General features: G+C 34.9%; 1 protein-coding gene across 1 annotated transcript in view; it reads right to left on the bottom strand.

Moving 5' to 3' along the window:
• Positions 1 to 20,158, bottom strand: part of ADAMTS19 (ADAM metallopeptidase with thrombospondin type 1 motif 19) — a 199,919-nt gene that overhangs the window by 96,304 nt on the left and 83,457 nt on the right. The window contains exon 11 of the mRNA XM_006763708.2: positions 19,145 to 19,250. Coding sequence (XP_006763771.2) covers positions 19,145 to 19,250 — 106 coding nt within the window. The remainder of the gene's footprint in view (positions 1 to 19,144; positions 19,251 to 20,158) is intronic.

Below are 20,158 nucleotides of genomic sequence, written 5' to 3'. Positions count from 1 at the left end.
CTCAATATATTTTGAAAGAAAATTCTATAGATGGAATTAATTAATGAATAAGAATAATGGAGTAACAAGTTCACTATGTTTCCTATCTTTGAAGACTATAAAAATTATAGCCTAAATGAAACTAAAAACACTTCACTGAGTATCATTTTTTCACTTTTAGTGTTAAAAAATTAGCTATATGATGAATCACATTTACCTTTCCTAGTCTAATTAATGTCTTTAAATAGGGCCTGTATCAACACACATTAATAGGATGATTAATAGAGAGAATAAGAAGATGTGTGTTTCTCATACTTTGAAAACAAAGAGGAAAAATAAGAGATGCTGTCAAGCAGGTATGGGCCAGCTCAGTTACTAGGGGTAGAGGGAAAAATGTTGGAGTTAGAGATTTGAATTCTATATCTTCCTTATTCATGTGAACAGAGGCAAGTTAAATAATAATAATAAAAAAATGTGCCTCTGTTTTCTCATCTGTTTAAAATACTTTACTGACTGGCTGTGACGTTTGCACGGGGATGATGTACAATGCCTGGCACAGCACTGGATTATAGTAGGAATTCATAACTATTCTTTTTATTGGGGCAGTAAATCAGAGAAATACATCTTATTGTTTGAATTTGTCGAAAAACACAAAGCGATAAACCTCATTAAAGATAATCATTAAAGGTAATCGGTTGGATTTGCTGACTTTGGTGAAAGTTGTGGACTTAAGGAAAACCAAGAACATAAGGACAAGAATTTACTTTGTTCCAATGTTAAATTAAAACAAGAAATTGCAAATATGGCACCATCTCTTGGGTGGATAAAGATCCTCAGTGCATTTCTAACTGTACGGTTCTGACCCAGCCCCTGCCAGCACCGCTGTCCCCTCCACCACAGAGCCCAGCCAAGCGGTGTCGCTGGGTGACTCTCTCTCATATCAACGGGCACTGGCCACACGGAACACGCTCAGCCCCTCCATCGGTGGTGTGCAGTCCTCTGAACCATACACAAATACTCTTATTTTTGAAAGACAATTGATCTTTCTCAGAAATAATAAAACTTCTTAAATGATGTGTCCTTTTGAGAGAAGAAGAGGAACTGCTCCCAAGATTTGGCAATTTGGACATTCTCCCGCAGCAGTGTAATGCGATTTTCTAAATTGGGAAGATTACAAGTTCTCATCCAGATGAGATTTTCCTTTTGGGATCTTGATTCTCATGTAAGAAATTAGCTACAGCCACGGAGAGAGCTGGTGATTCAAGCATTGTTTACCATTAGTTAAATTTTCCTAAAGCTATTTAACTTGTAACAAAAAAGATTATCATTAAATTGGGACAGGGCTTTTTACCACGCATCTGGACCTGTCATCAGGAGACATTGCTTAGTCCTGATTCTACGCATTTGAAATAAGACAATTAATTGTGAACCTTTATCTGTTCCAGCCACTATATTAATCATTTACAATGATGATATCATTTACTCCTCACAGTATTCTCATAATGTTTCCATTATCATGACTTCTATCTCACAGAAGAGGAAGGCACTGAGGTTAATTAATAGTGGAGCTGTGACTCAGACCCAGGCAGTCTGAAGGTCAAGTTGAGAGACCTCTAAACCACCAAAATTAGAGATTTTTTTTTTTAAAAAAAAAGAGGAGGTGCTTCTCTTTCTGGATCAAAACTCTCCATTAGTGCGAATGATTTATTGTTTTATATTACAAATGTCTCCTCTCTGGTAGCAGAAATGCACGTACAGTCCCACAACCAAGTTGTATGCATCTCGAAGTGAGACATTAGCAACACTTCTCCTCACACTGTGCGACTGAGCTACATTTTAATAATCTCAGTTTAAATTCATTTTGACAAAGAGCCTTGGGCAAATAAACTCTCCACTAACATTGTACATGGTTGTCAAGTCAACTGAAAAAATATTTTTATCTTATAAAACTTCTCAACTTGTTTAAAACTCCCTGCCAGGCAGTTGTGTGATGTCCTGCGGAAAGCTGGAGGGAGAGGCACTCGGATTGAGAAGATGGCCCCTTGGACGGGTAAAGAGCTACAGAAGAGAACATATATAAATCCACTCACACTTTTTGGATAATTTTTAAAAGATCAATATTTTAAAAGAGTAAGTTTGTGTTGAACACATTAACATTTCATCATGATGCATTATTTCCCACTAAAAGCCACATATGATATGGAAGAATCAATTTTAAAAAGAAACTATAGCAATATCTAACTGGAAGTGGACTGTATTTCCACAAAATCACATTTAATTTCATACAATTCATTGGCTATATCTGATTTGATGTAAGTCCACTGCTGTGTGTTCATGGAAAAAAGACTAACATTTAAAAATACAAGATATTTTCATTACTTTTCATATTTTATTTCAATTATTTCAACTTGCACAAAACAATTAAATATGTACCCCTATTGCAAGTCAAAAGCCAATTAAAAGCAAGTTAGCAACAAGGTAAAAAAAATTAGAGGTTAATTTAAAAAGAGATACAAAAAGATTCCTTTTTGCTTTGCTGTATATTATGTAACAGGCTTATCTAGCAATTCAACAAACACTTGAGAACCCACTATATGCTGGGTACACAGCTGGAGTCATGAAAATGAATAAGATCCAGTTCTTACCCTTAAGCAGCTAATAAATGCCTGCATCCTGTTAGTTCTACATTCCTGAAAACTCTCCTCTCTTCCCTCCCTTCACACTACTACTACTGTCAACCCTGACAAGTGCTAATTCTCTTCACTCCTGGATTGCAATGTCTACTTCACTGACCTCCTGCCCCCTAACTCTTTACATTGCTTTAATTACTTTAGTTTCTTAGAAATACATTAAGACACAAACTAGTTTCCTAGGCAAAATCTTTTCATTTTCCTTGACAAGCAATTTACTGAAAATGTGAACTGTGTGCATCAGAATCTGAGGGCGTGATGATGTTGGGTTAGTGACAATGCAGGTTCCTGGGCCTTACTCCAACTGATTGCAAGAGAATATTTAGAGATAAGGCCCAAGAAACTATGTTAACACATTTTATAGACGATTCTTACTTAAAATTCAGAGAACCAATGGACTAAGAGAAAGAGAGAGACAGAGAAACATCAACTGATTGTTCCTGCAAGTGACCCTACCAGGGGCCATTGAAACCACAACCTAGGTATGTGCCCTGGCCAGGAATCGAACCCACAACCTTTTGGTGTACTGGATGATGGTCCGGCCAACTGAACCAATTGGATGAACCAATGATCTTCTTATCCTGTTTTTCAAACAAATTGCAAACTGACTTCAATCTGATTTTCACAGGAACAGTTCATTCCAGCCTACCTTTTACAGTGCTTTCCTTTCAGAATGCTTTCCCCAGCTTATCTGTGTTTATAAATTCAACTCAATTTTAACACCATCTTCCTGCATAAAGGACGCTTCAAAAATCCTAGCGTATATTTCTCACAATCCTAAACTTCTGTGCCCTTCAAATATATGGCAAGTAAGATATATCAGAACTACCTTCTATTTCTGGTGAATTTTAAGTGATATATATAAACTATCATCACCTAGAATTTGTGTTCAGAGACCAAGAACTGTCATATTTTCTTTTTAATTCCTTGAATCTACCTAATTAAATAAATGTCTACAGACAATACAAGTAAACATTCTGTAAATGTGATGAAAAGTTGAAACTAATGTGGCTTCTTACTAGCTTAGAGAAACCGTAGCCTGAGAAGTCTACAGATATTCTGCTCAATCAAGGTTGCTTGCCTTACTCTAGAACAGGGGTGGGGAACATCTGGCCCGCAGGCCACAAATACGGCCCACGAAATCATTTGGTCTGGTCCTGCCAAGGCAACTGCAGGCGGGACTTCAAATTCAATAAATCTAGGAGCTTTTTTCATAGCAACATGCATTTACATGAAGTGAATTATATTAAGCAAATGGTATTATAAGTATACAAATGGCCCTTGGCAGGAGAAAGGTTCCCCACCCCTGCTCTAGAGCATACATTTACCAAGATATATTAGAGAAATGCAAACAGACCAATTCTTGTAAGGTTACTCTTTAGCTGGGTGATTTTTCCCTCTTCTATGATAGCATGGCATCCAAACCTACATTTGAAGAGAACCTCGTGTGGGAGTGCAGCCACATCTATACTGGCTCAAGTCCCACTATCACTATTAACTTGGACAAACTCCTTATAACTATAACTGGTATCATGGTCTAAATAAAGTATCAAATACAAACGCTATATTCGTGATCTATAAGACTCTCCATAATAAGCTCACTTGCCTGTCAATCCAATAAGAATTCAGAAGGATATTAAATCACTCCTTGAATGTACGGCCATTGGAGGCTGAAAAGCTCAATTTTACATAAAAGTATTCGTAAAAAATTATAATATGACTAATTATTCTTATTATTCATTCACCCTGTATTATGTCTTAACAACTGCGCCATGCAATTAGGGCATTACCAATCTAATAAAGAACCTTGAAAGGAAAATGTATCCAAATTTTAGGGATGAAGAAAATTAGTTTAGACAGATGGATTTGCCTAACATTCAATTCAGTGAATAGCTGGAACAAGAATTCAGGTCCATTTCCCTAATACACTTTCTCTCTCATCTGCCCAATGAGTAGTTTCTAACACTAATTGAGGCATGTGTGTTAGAAGAAGATACTTGTGACTTCTGCCATACGGAATTCTAAGAGTAAGATGTGGGGGCAGGAAATTTACATGTAGCCATTCCCCATTTCAGTAGGTTAAGGAGCATTATAACAGAATAAGTAATTTTGAACATTTTAAGGAGCAATGGATTTCCAGAGGTAAGAGTATATTTATTTTTATTTACTTACAGCAATCTGTTATTATTTCCTATTTTCCCACCCTAATAATCCTAGATGAGGAGGCATGGCCTTTATCCTCATTTCTTATTTACTTCTTACGGTCTGTCTACTCTCCATTTACTTACAGCAATCTGTTATTATTTCCTATTTTCCTAATAATCCTAATAATCCTAGATGAGGAGGCATTGCCTTTATCCTCATTTCTTATTTACTTCTCATGGTCTGTCTACTCTCCATTCAGAATATATCTTCTAGTAGATCTATTGATGCATATCAATGCAAAATAAAAGGCAAATATTTTATTCTCTTCTAAAAAGTACTCCTTCAGCAAGCTGAGACGAGCCAAATTTATGTTTGGCAGGATGCCTCCTAGGGCATATGCTAGCTTCTTATTGAATTAGCAGAATTTTAGATTCAACGGTCCTATTGCTAAAACTGCTGGATTTGGCCCTTCAAAACCCATGATGTCAGGACTTACATGAATTAATTGGATAGGACCTTGCAACCAGACTTCAAAGTAGACTTATAATAACCAATACGTAGTTTAACTATTTTATTTCCACAGCTTATTTTATATTGGAATTCCAAATAGCATGTACCAAAAAGGAAAAATATTTAACCATAGTTATTTGTATAGTCATGTTTTCTTTTACTCAGTCAGGCAATTGCATTCTTTGACAAACAAATTCCTCTTCTCTTCTTCTAGAATTCAATTACCTTCTACTCTGTATCTCCAGATGATTGTCCAAAAGATAAATATTTTGTACAGCAAATGTTCATTCATTCACACAACAAATGTTTTAGTGTCTATAATGTACAATGCACTCAATTTCATGCCGAGAAAAAATGTATTAGACAGAAATCCTGTTTTCAGAGAGATTGCTATCTAGTAGGGTGTGTGGGAGAGTGTGTGTGTGTGTGTGTGTGTGTGTGTGTGTGAAGATAGCAGTATAAATCAGTACATATTACAAACTAAGTGGTGAGTGATATTTATAATAAACAGTGCAAATTTAAAAAGAAAATATATTTCCAGCCGAACTTTCAGTTCTAAGTTCCCGAGAGTGACAGCATTTATGTTGGTTGTTAATGTGAGTAGAACTGAAAGAAGGGCCTGGAGTTGGGATAAGCAAACGCATTAATGAAGACAAAAAATTTGAAAATTATGGACTGTTTCCATTCATGAAATAGAGAAGTGGGTTACAAAGTCAGAAAGGTAGACTGGGACCACTCTATAAAAGTTAAGAGCCTAAGGGTAAGGAATTTGGAATTCATTCATTAGATAGTAAAGGGCAATAAGGATTTCTAAACTGAAGATGAGGACCAGGAGGACCACGAATGTGTGAGATAGATCAGAAAGATGACATGCAAGGCAAGGAGACCAGTGAGGTAGATACTGCAATAGTCCAAACCTGGAGCAATGACAGGAGAAGGAATGGATAGATGAGATAGCTATTTCAGATGAAGAGTGAAGAGAATGTGGCAACTGATTATGGAAAGAATTAGGGGAAGAAAGAGTTAAACATGTTTCAGATGTCTCAACTAAAGAAATGGTAACATTATTGGTGCCAATCACAGAAATGCAGGTGTCTAAAGATGCAAACTTATAACCTAGCCCTTGGTTCTATCCTTGGCACAGTATCCTGCAGAGTACATGAGTAAATCTCATTGATTTCAAAGGCTTATTAGTCATAGACATATATTCTTTAGTATATTTTTATTGATTTCAGAGAGGGAGGGAGAGGGAGAGAGAGATAGAAATTAATGACGAGAGAGAATCATTGATCAGCTGCCTCCCACAATCGATCGAGCCCATAACCCAGGCATGTGTACTGACTAGGAATCAAACCATGACCTCTTAGTTCATAGGTCGACACTCAACCACTGAACCACACCGGCCGGGCCATATATATTCTTGGTACTCTGGCATAAAACTTTAGCAGGTGTCCCAAATATATATTGCCTTCAAGGAGCTAACTTTGCATATTTATTACCTCATTAGCCTCTCCGTTTAAAAAACAACAACTCCTGAATTGCCAATTTAGTGGAAAAGCCATGTCCCTGTGCTAAAGTTTAATAATATATATATTAATAATGCATATTCCCCCCAGTTCAAAAAGCAAAATAAAACCCTAAAACACGTGTTTTGCTCATATCAAAAAATGCTGTATGTTGTTATGACATGCTTTGTTAAGAGATTTCCCCTAACGTATAAAATTTTCTCCACTCAACATCTCTAAAAAGTAGGCAATCTAATTATCATATGAGATTCTCAGTGAATAAATTGTGTATGTTTAACGCAGTTTCTTTTCATTTTTAAAAATACAGAAATCTGCTAGAGCAGTGGTTCTCAACCTTCCTAATGCCGCGACCCTTTAATACAGTTCCTCATGTTGTGGTGACCCCCAATTTCATTGTCACAAATTGAACATAATTAACGCATAGTGATTAATCACAAAAACAATATGTAATTATATATGTATTTTCCGATGGTCTTGGGCGGCCCCTGTGAAACGGTCGTTCGACCCCCCAAAAGGGGTCGCGACCCACAGGTTGAGAACCGCTGTGCTAGAGCTTTTTCATTTTCCAGACACCGTTACAAGTATAAATTCTTATAAATGTGCTAATGTCAAATTACAAAACCATGTCATGTATTGATTTCAAGACAAACAATTCTGTCCACAACTTTATGCCCATAGAATGAATTATTTCAAGAATATGACATATTTTAAAAGGGCACTTTTTATAGTTAGGAAAAGAAAGTTGTGAGCCATCAGATACTAAATGATCTGAAAATAAAGTTTTAATAATGTAAAATAGTGACCATTTTTAAGTCCTTATAATTATTGGTTATTTTTACATAATGGGGCTAAATTTAGCAAATCAGAAAAAGATGAGATGTCTAATCACTCTAGTAAACAAAGAAACACAAATATCAATTAAGTTATAATTTAAAATGTGCTATACTCAAGCTGGCAAAATGAGCTGAAACTAGTCAAAACCAGGCCTCTATTTAAATTTGGATAACTATTGCCAGATGGCCTCCAAAAATAGTGCCCCACTTTATACTCCTCTCAAAAATGTAATATGTTTTCCCACACATTCCAACACTTTTCATTCACTTTACACTATTATCAAAACATCACTTAACAGCTATTTATTGGGCACATATGAAAGGTGTTAGAGATACAATGCTAAATGACAACAACAACGCACAACACAAACAAGACACAGCCTCTGTCCTCAGGAAGCACAATCCGATCAGACATCAAATAACCAACCACACAAATAACGTAAAGCAGCATCTGTGAAAAGATTAGAAACAGAAACGACATAGGACCTCTAACAGCACACATTAAGGGATTTCGCCTACCCATGGAGCACTTCGCTGGAAAAACGATCTAAGGAAGAGTAAAAAAATGAGGGGAAAGAGCAGGAAGTTTTCTTGCCAAGGGAAGCAAATGGTCCTTATAGCGGGAGTAAGGATGGATTCATCTGTACAGATTTATGTAATCTGAGAGGTGAAAGTAGAATTGCTTTGTGGTCTGAACTGGCACTCTATGAATGATGCTAAAATTATTTTATATAAGCCCTGGATACATCTCTATGAGTTGTGTGGTTTATATTCTTTGCCATTTTTCAAATGGGACTTTGGTCATTTGTATATTGATTTGTAAGAGCTCTTTTTATATTAAGGAAAATATTACTTTGTCATATGTTGCAAATACTTTCACTGCTAGTGGTGTATCTTCTGGTTATTGTATTTTTCCTGATTATTTAATTTTGAGTTGTTAAATTTATGACTTGTCCTTAAATGTTTATAGATTTCATATCGAGAATAGACATTCCCTATTAGACTAAAAAAGAAAGAAAAAAGCCAACAAAACAAAATATCTCAATGTACAGAATCATTTTGGTGTGTTCTGATGTAATGTCTAAGGTACAGAATCAAATTCCTATGACTTTTGTTACTGATTCATTTCCTCCACTAATGATCATAGGTGCGGCTTTAGTGTATCCTGCATGTCCACGGCACTTCCTGCTTATGAATGGAATTCTTTTTACTCTTCTATTGGCTTCCTTGCATATTCAAGCGTAAGCACAAACTGCTTTGTGTACTATGGAAGGTAGTATCTGATAACACTCACTCTTCTCCTCCCACCATTTCTTTTTTTTTTTTATAAGGAATTTCTTATGTTGATTTTTACATATGGACTCTATAATCAGTAAGTCTAATAAAAAAAGAAATGAAAATTCTATTTGCATTTTGGGGCAGATCACATTACATTTATATATAGATAATTGTCATTTTATAATATTGACTGTTCCTATTCCAAACCAGGAAATGTCTTTCCATTTATTTAAACCACTTTTATGACTCTCTGTGTAGTTATAAATTCTTCTTTTTATAAGTTTTGTACATTCCTCTGTAAGTATATTCCTAGGTATTTTATCTTTTAAATTTTTATTTTATTTTTTGCTATCGTTAATATACATTTATTGTATTTTCTTTCTTAAGAGTTTTCAAGTGGCTGTTGTTTATGCCTTGGGAAGCAAAAATTTTTATGTAGTTTTGTAACAGGCCAATAAAACATTTTTATTATTATAATAGGTATTTTTCAGATTGCCTTGAGTTTTCCAATTACACAAATAATGCTCATTTTGCCACGCCTTTCTAGTTTTATTTTCATTCTAAAAATATGAAATATTTTCATAAAAACAAATATGTTATGACGTGTTTATACATACTATAGATGTATGTGTCTATGTGTGTGTTATGCAATCTAATATAACTTACGTATTAAAGGAAACATCACATAAATAAGAAATTTGGACAAGACCAATTCTGAGATCCATGTCAGACTTCTCTATCAGATCTCATTCCTCTGTCTTCTAAAACAGGACTCACACAAAGTGTGCTGTTTTAGAAATCATTTCAACCCTGAAGTCCTAAAGATAGCCTCAGATGTTTCCTCTTAAAAGTGTTAACTGTGATTTATCACTCTTTATTTTACCTGAAGTTGATTTTTAGGAATGATATGAAGAAGGTATTTAATTTCATTATTATACATGTGGAAAACCAGGTGCACCATCACATATTTCTGAATAGTCAACTACCTCTACTGGTCTGCAATGGCACCACGGTTAGCCCTCAGATTTCCATATATAACACTCACCTTATTCACACTCTGCATTTTATTCTTTTGCTCTAACTCTCTATATCTGCATAAATGTCGAAATGTCTTAACTACCATAGTTTCATGATAGTCCTTGATCTCCATAATAGTCCAAGATTCACAGAGGATTCTCCTCCCCGTCTTCCTCTGTCTTTGCCTCCATCTTCATCTATTCCTTTTCCAATAATATTTTGGCTATTTTGGGGCAATTTGCATCTATATATAAATTTTGAAAATACTTTGCCAACTTCCATAAGAGAAGCTGTGATGGTATATTTATTGCAATTTCCAGGAACCTCAAGTTTCCAGGAACCTCAAGTCATTTTTTAAGTTTTTTAAAAATATACTTCTATTGATTTTAGAGAGGAAAGGAGAGGGAGAGGGAATGAGGAGAGAGAAAGAGAGAGAGAGAGAGAGAGAGAGAGAGAGAAACATCAATGAGGTGCCTGAGCCTGAAACCTAGGTAGATGCCCTGACCAGGAATCGAACCCATGACCTTTCAGTGTACGGGATCATGCTCAATCAACTGAGCGATACCAGCCAGGGATAATTTAATGCATTTCAATAAGGGAATAGAGCTTCCTATATTTTGTTGGATTTATTCCTAAGTACTTTGTGTTTTCTATTTACTAGAGTAAATAATATCTTTTTAAAGTGATATTTTGGATTTTTGTACTGACATTTGATTTTTGTATATTTATCTTCTATCCAATAATCTTACTAAACTCATCAATTAATTCCATACTTTACTTGTACATTCTATCATGTTTTATGTAGGCAATCATATCATTTGCAAATTAAAACACCTTTGTCTTCCACTCTCATCCTACACTTTTTATTTTTTCTGTCATGCTGTATTTCTTTGGGCTCCCAGTACATAACAGTAGTAGGTATAGTGAGACCCTTGTTTTTTTCTTAACTTTGTAAAAGCAATTTCACCATTAAGAATGATGTTTCCCATTAACTTTGGTAAATATATGAGTAAATTTTATTTTATTGGACTTTTTCTGTATCTACTGAGATGCTGTAGTTTTTACCTTTAATCTTTTAGTGTGGGGATTAAGATTTTAAAATAATAAATATGTGACATTTGTTATCCTGATATAAAAGGCAACTCTGGTCCCTTATATTACCTTTGTTTATTAATACATTGCTATTTTACTTGAAAAAGGTCTTCTTGACATTTCTATATCATTTTCAGATAAAAACTGCTGTAATTTTTCTTCTCATAATTGTCCTTTTCTAATTTCTATATTGCATTAATACTAGCCTCAAATAATGAGTTGGGGAATGTTCTGTCATTTTCTAGAAAAATTAGATTAATATCAGTATTATTTATCTCTAAACCGATTCCTATGTCTAAATCCGGTGTTTTCTTTGGGAAAGTGCTGATTCAATTTCTTCAATCATAGAGCTTTATGTTCTCAGATTTTCTTAGAATTTTTTATTTAATTTGTTGTTATATTTTCTTCATCCAAAGATATTCTTTTTTAAAACTGATTTGAGAGAATATTTGTTGTTATATTTTCTTCATCCAAAGATATGCTTTTTTAAAACTAATTTGAGAGAAAGAGAGAAAGAGAAAAAGAGAAAAAGAGAAAAAGGGAGGGAGGGAGGGAGGGAGGGAGGGAGGAAGGAAGGAAGGAAGGAAGGAAGGAAGGAAGGAAGGAAGGAAGGAAGGAAGGAAAAACATTTACATTGATGCAAGAGAGAAACATAGATCAGTTGCCTCCTGTACTTGCCCTAACTGGGGATTCAAAACCTCAACTTAGGTATGTACCCTGACAGGGAATTGAACCCCCTACCTTTTGGTGTATGGGAGGATGCATCAGCCAGGGATCCCCTGTTCTTAATTTGTTGCCATGAAAATATTTCGTATATTAGTATCTTTTCAATATCTTTGTCATCTGTATTATGCCTCCTTTGCTCATTTCTAATATGGTTGAATTGTGAACTTTTTTTATCGATCTTATATTTGTCAATTTTATTTACATTTTAACAGATCTAATTTTAGCTTTGGTCTTCAATTTTATTGCATTTTTCTTTTATTGTTTCCTACTCTTTGTGATTTCTTCCTTTTGCTTTTTGTTGTTATTTTTCTAACTTCTTAATTTGAAAACTTCAGTCATTAGCTAAAATGAATAATTAACTTTACCCAATATTAAAAGGATTATTTTACTTTTGGTTGGAACTCACAAGAAGGACTAAAATATTTGTGGCCCTAAAGAAAAGAGGATATGACATGTATAATAGATATAATATATAGAGAACAAAAAAGAAAAATATACCACATATATATTACATATATATGTGGTATATATTTATATAACAAAACAATTTCAAACACCCACAAAATATTTGTACAAAAGAACAACTTACTATTTGCAATGGATTGCATCCAGGATTTGTGTCTAAAAGTTCTTCACAAATATATGAGGACAGAAATACATGATTCAAGAACAGACCACCTTTCACGCTAAAATTAAAAGATTACTCTTTAATCAAATGTGACTTCCTATGCAGCACTGACTTAATGTGTCATGTGATAGGGTTACTGAGTGTGGTCTGTGCCCTGGCTGCCATTAGGTGAACTCTTTTTTACGGAAATATAGCATCTGCATTCTGGCATAGTTCCTTATCACATCACAACCATATTTTGAATAGCAAGGTCATTTACTGAGCAATTACTGAGAAAATAAAATTTAATGGCAAGAACTTCACTACATACACTATAGCAAATTCTAGATGTTAAATGGCTAGAAGGAAAGGAGAGAGAAGAAAATACAAAACAACTGGACAAAAATGTGTTCCCCTAATTTTATAATGAAGAAGCCCTTCTAATCGCAAAAAGCTATAGAAGGCTAACCGGTTTGGCTCAGTGGATAGAGCATTGGCCTGCGGACTCAAGGGTCCCAGGTTCGATTCCCGTCAAAGGCATGTACCTTGGTTGCGGGCACATCCCCAGTAGGGGGCGTGCAAGAGGCAGCTGATCGATGTTTCTCTCTCTCATCGATGTTTCTAACTATCTCTCTCCCTCTCTGTAAAAAAATCAATAAAATATATTTTTTAAAAAAGCTATAGAAGGAATAATAAAAGAAAATATGGGATTTGACTACTAAAAATATCTATTGGTCAAAAACATTAAAAAACAAGATTAAATTAACTAAGAGGAAATCTTAAGAATATATTTGATGAAAAAGTATGTCCTTCATACCAAACAAAAAATGCTAAAAAAATTAATCTCTATTAACTTCAGTTTCCTCATCTGTAAAAAGACAATAACAATACTTAGCTCAAGATTTTCATGAGATTGGATTAGATAAGGACACCCAGTATTTAGTGCAATGCCTGCTGATAGCAGGAGACATTATTTTTGCTAGACAGCCTTTAACAACCTAACAAATATATTTTAAGACTTCAAAATTACTGTGTAAGTGTGCGGTAAAGAGTTAACTCCACGAGTTTGGGTGGTCCAAAACCTCCACATTCCAAAGAAAGGTCTGGTCCTTGCTTGGCCCTGGTAGGTAACCTTTAAGCTTCTGGATATCCTGCCTGGTAGGACTATCTTTGTTTATGTGGTTAGTTTATACAAGCAATGTCACTTGAAGGGAGGACTTGAGCCAACTTGACCTCTGAGGCGGATGGAGACTGAAGGCCTGCCTTGTGGGTGGTCAGCCAGGCCTACATGACCAAACTCTCGTAAAAACCCGAGATACCAGGCTCAGGTTGGCCTCTCCGGTTGGCAATCCTCTGTGCATGTTTTCACACACTGTGGCTGGGAGCGTTTAGCACTGTCTGTACAAATGCACTGGGCAAGGGCAAGTAGAAGCTTGTGCCAGGTGTCTCCTGGGCCCTGCCCCGTGCCTTTTTCCTTTGCTGATTTCTATCTACATCTTTTCGCTATAATAAACCATAATTATGAGTTAAACTGATTTGCTGAGTTTTGTGAGTCCTTTAGTAAATCATGGAACCTCAGGGTGATCTTGGGGACATTCTCCTCCAACACCATAATCCAACTAACTGCAATTAATATATTAATAACAAATTGTGGCTTAAAATCAAAGGAAAATTTCTTTCTCCAACAAATTGCTGCTCATCAAGATCACATAAAATGTAGTGAGTGTGTATATGTATGCACTCAACAAACCCTGTCAAATTCATGAATATTTTAATTTATAGAAAAAGTTTTAGTCCTTATCAGAGTAAATCAATGAAGATCTCATTCCTATTTCATAAATATAAAAACACTCAATACCAAATAAAATATTCCATTCTTGAAATTTTGGGTTCCAAGAAAAATAATCACTTCCCAAACCTATTGTTTAAAAAGAAAAATAATTTTGAAAGGGAAACATAAAACATTGGCAAAAATCATTTATTTCTGCCCTAGCCAGTTTGGTTCAATGCATAGAGCATTGGACCACGGACTGAAATATCTCCAGTTCCATTCCAGTCAAGGGCATGCACCTCAATCCCCTGCCCAAGCTGGGGTACTTGCAAGAGGCAACCACTCGATGTGCCTTTCTCAAATCTAAGCTTCTCTCTCTATCTCTCCCTCTCCATTTCACTTTGTCTAGAAAATCAACGGAAAATATTCTCAAGTGAGGGTTAACCACAACAACAAAAATCACTTATTTCTCTTCTGTTGCTATGATTCTAACTTACATTTTTAATATAACTTCATATAAGGTATTTTAAATTGATAAATTCCAAAGAGAAAAATTTGATACATTTTTGCTGACATTATTTAAGATTCCTTTGAAAAAGTAAAAGAAGGATTTTTTTGTTTTCTTTGATAACTCAAATTCTCACCCCTTAGTGGCCCATATTGATGTTTCCCATATTGATTTTCCCAGCTATATATGGTGTTGCTCTGGGAATTTCTAGAAATGAAATTCAAGGCAACAAACAATGAATTTAGAAATATTTCATGTGTGATTATATAGGTATCCTTGAATTGACAAGTTTAAATGGAATCATTCTGCCATTTTAAAATTATGGATGCAGAATTATATGATCCATTTTTCTGAGCCATATAGGGAACTAGAGGGGAAGAAATAATAACAAAACAAAAAACAAAAAGGGAAAGAAATCCTAAAAGAAAGAAACCAAGAATTTAACAGTTTTACTTAAGGAATTAACTCTTAATTACACCTCTAATTAAAAGAGCCCCACATTTGTCCCATTTTCTGATTAATGCCATAAGTATTTAGTTATCTTTTTTCTCTTCAAAAATAGATGATAGAAGATAGATAGGTAAGTAGGTAGGTAGATAGATAGATAGATACATAGATACACAGATGATAGATAGAGAGATAGATGATAGAAGATAGATAAAATTGTTTTTTGAATATTCAATACTGGCATCTTTCTAAATCAAAAGAGCTCGCCCAGCCGGCATGGATCAGTGGTTGAGCATCCACTTTTGAACCAGGAAACCAGAAGATGGTGGTTTGAGTCGTGGTCAAGGCACATGCCCAGGATGTGAGCTCCATCCCCAGCAGGGGTTGTGTAGCAGGAGGCAGTCAATCAATGATTCTCTCCAATCACTGATATTTCTATCTCTCTCCTGCTCCCTTCTTCTCTGAAATCAATAAAAATGTATTTTAAAAAATAAAACAAAAGAGCTCAATTGATATGTTTGTGTGGGTGTATACACAGGATTCATAGATATAATGATCTAACATCTATGGAAGCTTTTCCTATGTGAGAGGATATATATATATTTTTTCCTTTTTGAGAGGATATATAAAATATATATATATATATATTAACATTCTCCTTTCTTTTTTTCCATGTTTTAAACACTTTTTAAATTAAATTTATTGGGGTGACATCTATAATAATAAAAGTGTAATATGCTAATTAGACCAGACGACCTTCCAGACGAAGCCGGGGCTGCGAGGGAAGCCTGGGTCCCGGGTGCCTGCTGGCGCCCGGAAGGAAGCCCAGGTCCCGGATGCCAGAGGGAAGGCCTCTAGTTGGTTAATAAGATTACACAGGTTTCTGTGTAAATCATGTACAGGTTTCAAATGTACATTTCTATGATACATGACCTGTATATTGCATTGTGTGCTGACCACCCAAAGTCAAATCTTCTATCACCATATGTTTGACCCCCTTTGCCCTTTACCCTCCCTGGTGGTCTAGTGGCTAGAATTCGGTGCTTTCACCCACATTTTTCTTTCATTGTGCATTATGTCTTACATTGAATTTATGTAGATGAACTCCCTCCTGCTTATTTCTTTATAAAGATACCATTATTCTCACTGCTATTGTCTCCTAATATCTAGCATCAAGAAAGCACTAGTCTCGCCCAGCCAGTGTGGCTCAGTGGCTGAGGGTCGACCCATGAAACAAGATGTCATGAGTGTAATTCTCGGTCAAAGCACATGCCTGGGTTGCTGGCTTGATCCCGGGAGGGGGGCAGGCATTCAGGAGGCAGCCAATCAATCTTTCTCTCTCGTTGATGTTTCTATCTCTCTATCCCTCTCCCTTCCTCGCTCTCTAAAAATCAATAAAAACATATTTTAAAAAAGCACTAATCTCTACTTTAAGACAAATACCCGCTTCCTAGTAAGGAGAACTTTTAGCAATGAAGTAGCTCAACATATATCCCATGTCCTGGTCTTAATCCATCAAGCATTACACATACCTTTGGCACATCTCTATTGATTTTGGGTACAGTTCTATAAAAGTCAAGTAAAATAATATTTTACTACCATTTTAGTCATTCCAACCTGAGTTCCTGGTCATAAAGCAATGTTTCTACTACATAAAGTTGAAGTGGCCTTTCCTTAAATCATATCATTTAGTTTTGTGTTTAAGTAGCTGTAGGTTCTTGACCAAGCCTTACATGTTAATAAAGTAACATGTGTTGTGGCTGGTTCCTTTAATACATTTAAGAATACAACAGCGAGTGAATAAAGTAATTTTACATATCTGTTTTTAAAAAGTAAAATAACTTTTGAAAGTAAACCTACTATTCAGGGTACTTGACAAAATCATTTAACATCTGTGGTATAAAAATGTATTCAGATTGCTTGTATATCAAGCTGTTAATGCCTGGCTTAATAGTGAAAATTATAATTATTCAGAAACATGCCTTTAATATATAAGAATTATATTTATGATTCATTTGCATTTATTGCCTTAAAATTTTTTAATGATACCTTTTTTCTTGCCTTTAAACATTATTCTCAGTATTTACATTCTAATGATGCACATGGTTTTTCTTGGTACGATTAAACTAAAATATCTTTAAATTATAAAAACTGTTTTGGAATTAAAATTCTAAATCCTATCATATGTGGGACGCAATACTAAATGAGGTTATTGCATTGCATATTAAAGTCTATCTCCTTTTTTTTCTTTTCTGAATAACAAACTTGCATTCTAGAGCACTCAACTGAACACTCAAAGCATATCTACACATTTAAATAGTCACATCAAAAATTGATCACCATTGACAATGTCTTGGACTAGGTTATAAGCACACAGGTATGTTCAATTTTTGATAGTTCACTGAGCTGTATAATTATGTCTTGATTATTTTCCTATACTTCATTTACCTGATTAAAAAGGTGGGGTTTGTTTTCTTAAAATCAAACACTTATATCCTATATAAGTTGTCTTCTAAGCTTTCTTACATCAATCAAACATAACTTCACTCCCTTGTCTACATAGTCCAGGCACATGATGAAAATGAAGTGAGCTGGACATCTGATAGGAGAGTGCTGTAGCCTGCGATGAGCTAGGAAAGATGGGCCCGGTCTGCCGGGTACAGACGCTACTCAGCTCCAAGGAATGGTTGCCATATGGGACTGTGGGTCTAGGGTTGCCAAGTCTGGAATTTCAATTTTTTTATGTCAAATTTATACTTTTTAATGCTGGCAACTGTTTCACTTTTATAAACACCATCAGCCAAACTAAATATGTCTTTGACCGAATAAGCCGCCATAATGATCACCTACCTCCCTGAGAAGGACCTCACTAAATCTGAGTCCAATTAAAATACTTTTCATTTGTACTGCTGATGCTGTGACCGTGTAGGAAAGCCAACAATCAACTTTCACTCTGTATACTGAATATACTGCCTGTAAATATGTGCATAGACCTCATGACACAGATGTTATCCCCATTTTACTGATGAGTGATTTAGGGCCCAAAAGTAGCAAACAGATAACAAAGAAATTCACAATAGTATGGCCTGCGTTAGATGACTTGAGTTCAAATCCTTCCTTCAACACTTACTGTTTTTGTAACTTTGAAAAGGTAAATTAACTTCCCTAGGGCACATAGAAATGTGCCTGGCACATAGTAAGTGCTATATAAGTGTTACTATTAATAATTATTTATTGCTATTATTAATATTATCTGTAAAATGAGATGCTTTCTTTTTATTCGTTTTAAATAAACTAATTGATGTCCAGTGCTTAGATTCTGCCTGGGACATAGTTAATGTTGTTACATGTTAATTATGTATCCAGTTTAATTCTCTTTCAAATGCATTATCCCTAAACCATGAAGATTAATTCCTTTACTCTGTGTCGGACAATAATAAACATTGGTACCATTATAGACTAAAAGTATTAAACTTCTTCAAAGTATTTTACTTAGATTTTTAAATAATACACAGCTTTGTAGTGCCATGATTATTGCAATGTTTATTTCATTTGAAAATGTGTAGTGAAATCAATCATATGCCATGTAATTACTATTCTTATGAGCATTTTAATAATGTAATAAAATGTTATTCAACCTCTCAGGAATGGTTACAATATTCAGAAGACACTTTCTAAATTTAGAAGGTCTTCTCCACCTCTTCTTGTTTCCCTGATTTTTTAAAAGCTTGAGCCCAAAGGAAAAAAAACCACATATGCTCCCTGGCCAGGTGGCTCAATTTCCCATTAGAGCACATACCCAGGTTGTGGGTTAGATACCCAGTTGGTGCGTACAGGAAGCAACCGATTGGTGTATCACTCTCACATCGATGTTCTCTCTCTCCCTTCCTCTCTCTCTAAAATCAATAAAAACGTATCCTCAGGTGAGGATTAAAAAAACAAAGAAAAATGTATGCAAGTAACTCAAAAGCTCAAATTGTAAAGTTCTGCTACCACAGCCAGAATTTTTACTTACTTGTGACCCATTTCATGAGCAATTGTAAATGCAAGATTTAGACCATTGTCTTCAGCAATAATACATTTCCTCTTTTCACTACACATTCCACTCAAATAAGCTATACCTAGAAAACACAAACATTAATGATCATATTTCAGAATTAAAATGCAAATACTTATGCTAGGTACTAATAGAAGAAACAAAAAGTGAAGAAACAAAAAAATATGTCAACATTAAAATATAATATCTAGCCTTTATAAGTGGAATTTTAGGGGGAAATGCATATATATAAGTCACTCATAAACTGATTATTTAATCAATTATCCAATTCTCAAAAGGCATACTATAAAAATACATTTATAATGACCACTTTTCATTGTAATTTAAGATAAATGAACAGTAGCAACTTAGAAATGTAAACAAAAAAGCAACAGTTATGTTAAATATTTTTCAATTCTTGTGAAGAACTTAGTCTCAAAGAAATATCCTAAAATAAAATAAACTACATATAGGATATTCTTGTACTTACATTTATATTTTGAGTTAATAAATTTTGAAACTTAATATTGTGGAATACCATTTTAATTAATATGACAAAAACTATCTGTGGCCCTAGCCAGTTTGGCTCAGTGGATAGAGCGTCGGCCTGGGGACTGAAGGGTCCTGGGTTCCATTCAGGTCAAGGGCACATGCCCGAGTTGCACGCTCAATCACCAGCAGGGGGCATGCAGGAGGTAGCCGATCAACGATTCTATCTCATCATGGATGTTTCTCTCTCTCTCTCTCTCTCTCTCTCTCTCCCTTCCTCTCTGAAATCAATAAAAATATATATTTTTAAAAGAACTACCTGTGATATATGGAAAATTTATAATGTTTCCTCAAAAATTTCTTGGCTAGTAAGATGATCCAACTGAAGAGTGTATAATACTGAAATATTATTTAAGATAAAACCTCTGGCAAGATATTTGATCTTTTGGTTTAAATTATCAGTAAAGATGATAATATCTGAAATCATAACTCTTTTTCAAAGAT

Source organism: Myotis davidii, unplaced genomic scaffold (assembly GCF_000327345.1).
Source record: "Myotis davidii unplaced genomic scaffold, ASM32734v1 scaffold319, whole genome shotgun sequence".
In the NCBI taxonomy this organism is placed as follows: domain Eukaryota; kingdom Metazoa; phylum Chordata; class Mammalia; order Chiroptera; family Vespertilionidae; genus Myotis; species Myotis davidii.
Note: the sequence above shows the minus strand (reverse complement) of the source record. Positions and strands in the feature narration are given on the sequence as shown.